At 30.0% G+C, this 8,352-nt stretch overlaps 1 protein-coding gene across 1 annotated transcript in view; it reads left to right on the forward strand.

The window, feature by feature from the left end:
- The first annotated feature begins 3,541 nt into the window (after positions 1-3,541).
- The window catches only part of LOC113367570, a 173,556-nt gene continuing 168,745 nt past the window's right edge, over positions 3,542-8,352 (forward strand). The window contains exons 1-2 of the mRNA XM_026609167.1: positions 3,542-3,569; positions 7,229-7,258. Of these exons, the coding sequence (XP_026464952.1) occupies positions 3,542-3,569; positions 7,229-7,258 (58 nt within the window). The remainder of the gene's footprint in view (positions 3,570-7,228; positions 7,259-8,352) is intronic.

Consider the following 8,352-nt stretch of genomic DNA (forward strand, 5'->3'; position numbering starts at 1 on the left):
AAAGTAACTGACAAATTATATTGCAAATATGCGAAGAAAACGCACTCAAGTGTTAAACGAGCGAGACGTATAAATACGTCGGACGTGAACAAAATCAGGTAAAATTTAGTCTTGGGACTAAAGAATATGTTCTCGAAAATGAAGCTGTGACATATATATATATATATATATATATATATATATATATATATATACTAACTGACCCGACAGCTTGTCCTGTGTATCCTGTGTAACTCACGTGTACAATTCAAAGATCAATTTTTTTATATAACCTATTTTTACCATTTAGTCAAAAATATTCATTAACGATTTTGCAACTACTGTCTGTACCGGAATGCATGTACATTCATGTGAGTGATTTCCTAAGTTAATTCCGCAAAAGTTTATTGTCAAAGTAGACATTACATTCTTCTTATTCACAATCATGAATATAGTATATGAGACTAATAATTTAACCTATATTCAAATTTCAAGTGACGTGAATTGATTTTTTTGGATCATTTAAATAAAATGCTCCGTTCTCTTAAAAACTCAAAACATTTTTTCTGCGCTCTTTGCTCTGTATCTCGAAAACTACTGAACCTGCCTTTGCCAAAATCTAATGAGCACATGTCCCAATAGAAATCGAATGCTTTCTATGCGCCCGAAAACGTGGGCGAATAATTGCATCCATTCATACATACATACACATACATCAATTTTTTCTAATAATCAGGTATGTCAAAATGTACAGAAACCTTCAAAACGTGACGATATGCAGAAATTTTCAATTTCAATTTTTAAACAATTACACTAGTAAAACTAATTATTCAATAAGTATTTTATATATCAATGATATTTAGTTTATCCAAATGATAACACTGCCTCATGTATGGAGAATGATTAACACGCATTTACACGATTAATTCTCCAAAGTAACTTCTCCGTCCTAATGAAGATTTCCTTGAGCCGAAATCCGCAGAATGTTCATAATGCCCATTTCGCATTTCACGCTTGTTGCCAGGCTGAGTTATGCAAAGTATTTCATTAAGCAACTTCTGACCCTTCTCGGCACTCCTCTCACGCAGAATCATGCCAGAATCGTATGCGAAGAGAGCAGGTGCAGGACGAATGCCGCTATTTATCTAAGTCGGCAATGGTTACTCACTAACAATTTATAAACGTCGGTAATAATATAATGGCTGGAGTCCGAAGGAAATCGAGAACGAATCATGAGAATGTTTTCTTCTGAGACATGCATTTGGTAAATACTAATAAACTATTCTCTTGTGCACACACTGTCGTATATGCATAACTTTACATAATTAGCTATACACAATTGTGTGTTATACATATAATTACAATTTTTAACAAAATGCAAAGCATTTAACAAAAATCGAGATGAAAAATGATGTAATTGCTACAATAATTCTTACATAGAGGTTTGTGGTGAGAGGATAAAAATGGGGTAAAAAAGGTTTATATGTATGTTCATACACGTATTATAACAAAATAAAAAATAATCAAAAACGTTATGTTATCAAACATATGAAAAAAATATTATTTGTCATTTGTGCCTTTTGCAGGATAGGTGTTACGTCTAAATCGCTTGATCGCATAGCAAATTCATAGTTTTTTGACAGTTGGTGACCAGCAACTCACTATCCGAGAATTGGCCGCATAGTTTAATCTTCAAGATATTCTGTAAAATGAACCAAATAAAAAATCTTTATTTAGATCAAACAAAAAATAGATGTTACCCCAGAGAGAAAAGTCTATGGCCTACTCAGTCAGTACAATTAATTATGTCAATTATATAATATTATGCAGCATAGTATCATAGCTTGTCACCTTTGGTGTATAATTTCCGCATTTGTCGCAATCGTTAGGCGGGATCAACCGGGATAGATAGGCGGCGATGAGTTGAGTTTTAATCCTGGTTCTAATCATCGTATATTGTTAGTAAACCGCCGCGGATTAAACGGACGCAAAATACAAATGACACACACGGGTACGGGGGTACGGGTGCGCAGTAGAGGAGAGAGAGTAAGTAGAGAATGCGACTTTCCAGCTCCGGGGATTTGGTTAAAAAAGGTCGAAGGAGCTTTTTGTAATTAGGAAAGTTGAATTAATTTACAAAGTAAATTAATTTGGATGCCGGAGAATAATGCATGATGTTTAGGTACAAGGTTGCGGAACTAACCTTGGATAATTTCAAAATTGTTATATAAATATACACTCTCATATGGATATATATATTTTTAGACACTACGTGCTACTTATAAATACGAACGATATTTATTAATGACTAGTAAACCTGACTAACTTCGTGTCGCCACCAGATGGTTTCGTGAGAAAGATGAAGAAATTTTTTGTTTGTTTTATATTTGAAAAGGTAAAATTTGATTTTATTGCACAACAGTAATGAATTTATTTCGATTATAAAAATGAAGTATTTTTTAGTTGAACTTCTCTAAGTAAATGAAAGTGAATCCGCAAATTATCCGTTTCATTGAAGTGCTCTTTGGTAAACCACATTTTTTGTTTTTTGGTCTGACGTTAACATAAACAAAGCGGATGGTTTTCCAACTCGTGAACAGGCAACGTATAACTGCCCATGTGAAAAATAATGATTTTCTAAATAATCTATTTGAAATTTATCCCGCAAACACTAAGCGATTGGCCTTGCGACTTGTTAGTTGTCATTGCGAACGCAAGGCGAACTGGATATTGCAATCGTTCGAAGTCAAACGGAAGACCAGTCGGAATCATTGCTATGTCACCAAATTGCCAGCAATTTTTGATTGAATGGTGATATTCAGTACGTGTACATCATTATTCTTTGCGGCAAGAATTGCTCGTTGACTTAACGAAGCATAATTCTGATAATTCTCACTAATGTCATTACTCGAATTTTTAATTATGGTGCGTGAAGTTTGCTTAGCTATAAACCTTGCGGATCCCGAGACCTTTCCAACGAATTCTGGTTAACTCAGTTCTGGAGTTATTTCTTCAGGAAGGAAAACTCGACTTATTTTTATATATAAGAAGATAACGGTATTCATAATTACTAATGGTTACGTAATATATTTAATTATTCATCACTAACATGGTTATCCGTAGTCACACACGAGCCTCAATAGCATGGCTTTTAAACAATGGTGTATCAAAATGCTAGTGAATAATAGTGATCAGATTTTGTTAAAGATTAATATATAAAAAGAGCTTTGAACAGAGTAATAATAATAAATTTGATAACCTATACTAGCCATGAGTTATAAAAGTATAAAAAAATATATTTAGTGCTACAATTCCGTATTCTTGAGATATTTTTTGAGTGTTTTAAACAATATTTTACTTGTGTTGACTGAATGAGTAAAAATTACAATTGTGTAAAGCCAGGTCCAGCGGTTTTGGTGATGCAAACGTTGACATTTGTTGATCTTTAAAATTCATTTTTATTGATTCATATACAGATGAAAGTTTCGGTAAATAAGTAGACAGGTGTACGGGTAAACAGATGGAAATTAAGGAGAAAAATACAAATCGATAAATAAGAAAAATGATTGTTATAAATGGTAAACAGGCATGTAGGTATCAAGACAGTTAAGGTAAACAGCTTATCAGATAAAAAAGTAGAGAACAAGGATTTAGACAGACTGGTAGACTGAAAAAACTGTACATTGTGAGTTGATAAACAAGTATACAGGTAGACAGTTTAATATTCTGATACGCAGACAAGTAGACAGGCAGACAGAAAATTCAGTGGTTTGGCAGACTGGTAGATAGGTAAACAGGTAGGCGGTAATAGGCAGACAGGTAAACAAAGAGGCAGGTGAATTATTGATAATAAACTAGCTGTAAGTGGAATTCTGTCTTAAGGCAATTAGGGCATCGTGCCTTAAGGCAAATTGCTGGAACTTCCCGTACCAAAAATTTTTTTTTTTTTTAAAACGATTAACATTTTTGAAAAAAATTTACTTCGAAAAAAATAGATTTTTGAGAAACTATAAATATGATGAAAAAATACTTTTTTTTGAAAAAAAAAATTTTTTTTTTGAGAAAAAAAATTTTTTTTTGAATACGAAAAAATTTTTTGAAAAAAAATGTTTTCTTCATTTTGACATATTTTGGAAATTCTGAACTTTTTTTCAAAGCAATCGCACTGCTTGAACTGCATAGAGACGAAATATCGAAGCGCGCAAGTGCCGCGCCGCCGTCTAACGGATAAGCACTGGTACGGAACCCATAGGAATGTGAACAAAATTTATACTTATTGTTAAAATCTCTATAAAATATCTGATAATTTGATGTGCATATGTCTAATGATCATTTTTGACCGCCAAATGGCTCATTTTTTTTACTTTTTCCTCCATATCTCCGAAACGGCTAGACCTACCTTCATGAAAATTTATCGATTCTTCACCTTGTCAATACAAGTGAAATGTTTTTTGAATTATTCAAATCGGACGCTCCGTTCTCTTTAAAACTGAGTTACCGTTTTCGGCACTTTTTGCCCCGTATCTTCGGAACGGCTAGACCTGCCTTCGCCAAAAACTAATCAGCACGTCTCCTTATCAATACGAATCGAATATTTTTTGAATTATTCAAATCGGTTGATCCGTGTTCCCGAAATCGTCGACGAAAATTTGTATCCGCACATACATACACACACGTACATACACACACACACACACACACACACACACACATACATCCATTTTTTCTAAGGTATGCCAAAATGTTCAGAAACCTCTGAAACGTAAAGATATATAAAAATTTTCATTTTCGATTTTTTTGCGATTACTATAACTTACCCTACGGGAAGTTAAAAATATTGATTGAATCGGTTATTTACACTCATCGGAAAATTCATGCAAATTGACATGAGGCAAAATGACACTCACATCAAGTTATTTTGTTTAATTCACAAAACTATAAGATCATATTATAATTATTGTATAAGTCTACTCTGAATGAAGAAAATGAAAGTTAATAGATCGATTCTGCCGCAAACAGAAAAATGTTATGGCAAGGTCATGTTATGAAAAAGTTTTCATAAAACATATTGACAAAAGCCATGTGCAGTCAGTTTTTCAGGTTGTCAGATAGAAATCCTAACCTAGAAACCGCACAAATGTCAGCAAACGGTCTTAAATAACAGGGTCTTTCTGAAACAGCTTCATAATATACAAGCGACGCTGCAGTTTATTATACAAAACTATGTAAAACGCCTGAATGCATAGCAAATACATTACACTTTGGCAGTATTGAGTATGATTCAGTAGCATAATGTACGGAAGTTGGAGCGTGACATGGCTTTGCCATAATATTGGCCAGTTATGCGACATAATCGGTCTCTAAATCTCTATTTATCTAACACCTAACAAAGTCTATGATTTCACAAGCTCCAGTTTTTAGTAATTTTAATATAAACAGATATTGGATTATAACATTTCATTTCAAACATATTCGTATAATTGTTGATTTTCAACACAACTTTACTCATCAAATATAAACCAATAAATCATTATTATTTACGAGAATACGCCTGTTTTTAAAAAGAAATTTTATGAATTAAACGCATCACATATACCACATTTCGCTTGAGTCATCAAAATTTAATGCCGCAATTTACAACCGCTCTGGCGAGAGAAATAAAATCTTTGGGACAATTATTCATACTTCAGACGCGGTTTTAATACTGCGGCGTATGTAGTCGTGGCGGAAAGATGAATCGTAAAAATTGCAGTAGAAAAATGAAGATGATAAATCATCTTCTTGGGTTATCTACCATTTTGAAGATGATTCAGTATGTTCTACGGATTACAATTTACTTTAAGTTTGTCTTTCTATAAAGACTTCAACCTAGGAATATGCTTATATATGAGATGTAGCACATGTATGACAATGATATTTATTATAGTTTTTTTTTGAGTATTAGAAAAACATTTTGCATAGATTTTATTCACTGTTATTCGGATTTTGTACCAATAGATTAATGTGTTTTTGAATTCTCATGAAATTCCTAATGTAAAATTATTTATTGATCACTTATTCGATACTTTCGAATTCTTATGTCAAGAATTCACAACTAATGTATAGATAGTATACTAATGTATACGAAATATCAAAAGTTTTTTTAGATATCGTATTGAAATTGTAAAGTTTACCCATCGTTCTGAGAGGATTTAGAATTTGTGTAAAATCTACCCATAAATATTTTGTAAGCCAGATTAACGTCAGATTTGTTGAAAAGTGGTTTTGTATAAATATTTGTTAACGTCAGGTTTGTTGAGCTTTTGGTTTTATATAAATATTTTGTTTACTTATGAATTATAATCACATTCAAGTATGTGTGCAAAAATGAAATTCATTCCAACAAATAATAGTACTAAAAGATTTTATAAAATTCTTCTTGTGAATTTTTTTCCAAGTAATCGCTTGACTCATCAAGTAAATCTTCTTTTAATGTTAAAAATTTATAATTAATTGAGGACATTATTATTTTAGAAATTTGAAATAATTGTTAATTTTGAATTATTATAAATATTATTATATAAATTGTTACAAATATCATTACAAAATTATTATAAATACCAGGCTGTAATAATAGCCGATGTACTGAAATATTCGGAATTCTACTTGCGATATGTGAATTCTATATATAAATATAAGCCAGATTAACGTCAGATTTTTTGAACAGTGGTTTTTGTAAAAATATTTATTTTACTTATATTTTTATACTTATTATGCATGTGTATATATGTATAGAATAGAAATATATAAAAATTTAGTACCTGCAATTCACATCACTAAATATTATTACATTTAATACCTACAATTTTCATCTTTTCAAAACAATAATGAGTATTTAACGAATCATTTTTGATAAGATTTTTATAAGTGTTTTTATTTTTGATTTATATATATATATATATATATATATATATATATATATAGATGTATTAATGAAAATAATATTAAACTACACTCTATATTGTTGCACTAACTTTATTTTAAAAATTATAGGTAGTTATTATTTCTCATCATCAGTATATAATTTATGAAATTTGCATAATTAATAATTAGAAAATCCGTAAAAATATTATCAAACTTGATAACATAGATCTATTCATTTCTGTCGTATATCCCCAGAACCTTTTATATATAAATAAATATTTTAATATAAATATTTAATATTTAAAGTTTAATTCAATTATCTAATGATATTTTCTTTTTTTTTCAGTCAAGAAAGCACACTATGTTGGCGTACAAGGTATGTAATTTTAATTTACATTAACTTATATATTCAAATATGCATTCTAGAAACATATATTTTTAAAAAAGCATTATAGGGGTATTTTGTTTTTATTGTGCTTCCAATATTTTTAACAATATATTGGGGTTATTTAAATTTAAGTTTACTATTAATATTGAAATTTAGCCTTAGAATTAGTTTTGCAACTTACAAAATATCTTAAGTTGCTAACTAATTTAGGAGATTACTCTATTACGAATCAAAATATTGTTCTATACGTTATCCACTTTAATCTTAAATGTCCCGGATAAAATTTTAATTAAAATGAAGCTCCGAACTAAAAATAAGCAGAATGCCATCAATCTTTAAAAATATATACAGGACACCTGAAAATTACACCTACCAAACATTCCATCTATTTATGAATCCAACCCACCTATTTCCGTAAATACATCTATTTACTTGCAAAATAACTCTTGTTCTATCAACCTTAATACAAAACACTTCATTTATTTCAAATTGTGTTTATTTTAGACTAACGAAATGTATAAATTTTAAATGAATCCTGATATTTATAAACCTGCGTAGGTAATACTACGTAGGATTTATGAAGCTTTTTCCATTTATTAATACTTCATATTTGTTTGGTGCGGTGGTAGACCACAATTATAAAAATTCAAAAATATCACTGCATAGAGATTAAAATGTGAGAGGCCGATTTTATTTTATATTTTAAAAAAATATGTGGTGCTAGTATGATATTGTGATAATATTCAGGTATAATAGGTTACAATATACCACATGAAAAAAAAAGATTTTTTTGGATTTATATACAGTTTTGTATATTTTATTTGAATAAGCAAATTTTGCAATCCAGTAGTACAAGGAATAAAATATTGATAAATAATATTTTTGTTGCTGTGTATTTTCAATTGTAATTGATGATTGTAATAACTGAATAAATTTTAATAGTAATATCTTAATACCTTTTTATGTAGATAGTTTTTGTACATATATCAACAATTTCGGTCATCATAGATTTTCACGCAAATATTCATTTTTCTCTTTATATAAGTTTATTCAATAAAAACGTTACGTTGTAATGTTTATAG

The sequence above is a fragment of the Ctenocephalides felis genome, unplaced genomic scaffold (assembly GCF_003426905.1).
Source record: "Ctenocephalides felis isolate EL2017-DRISC unplaced genomic scaffold, ASM342690v1 CF-g0.4_SCAFFOLD_01170, whole genome shotgun sequence".
Taxonomy (NCBI): domain Eukaryota; kingdom Metazoa; phylum Arthropoda; class Insecta; order Siphonaptera; family Pulicidae; genus Ctenocephalides; species Ctenocephalides felis.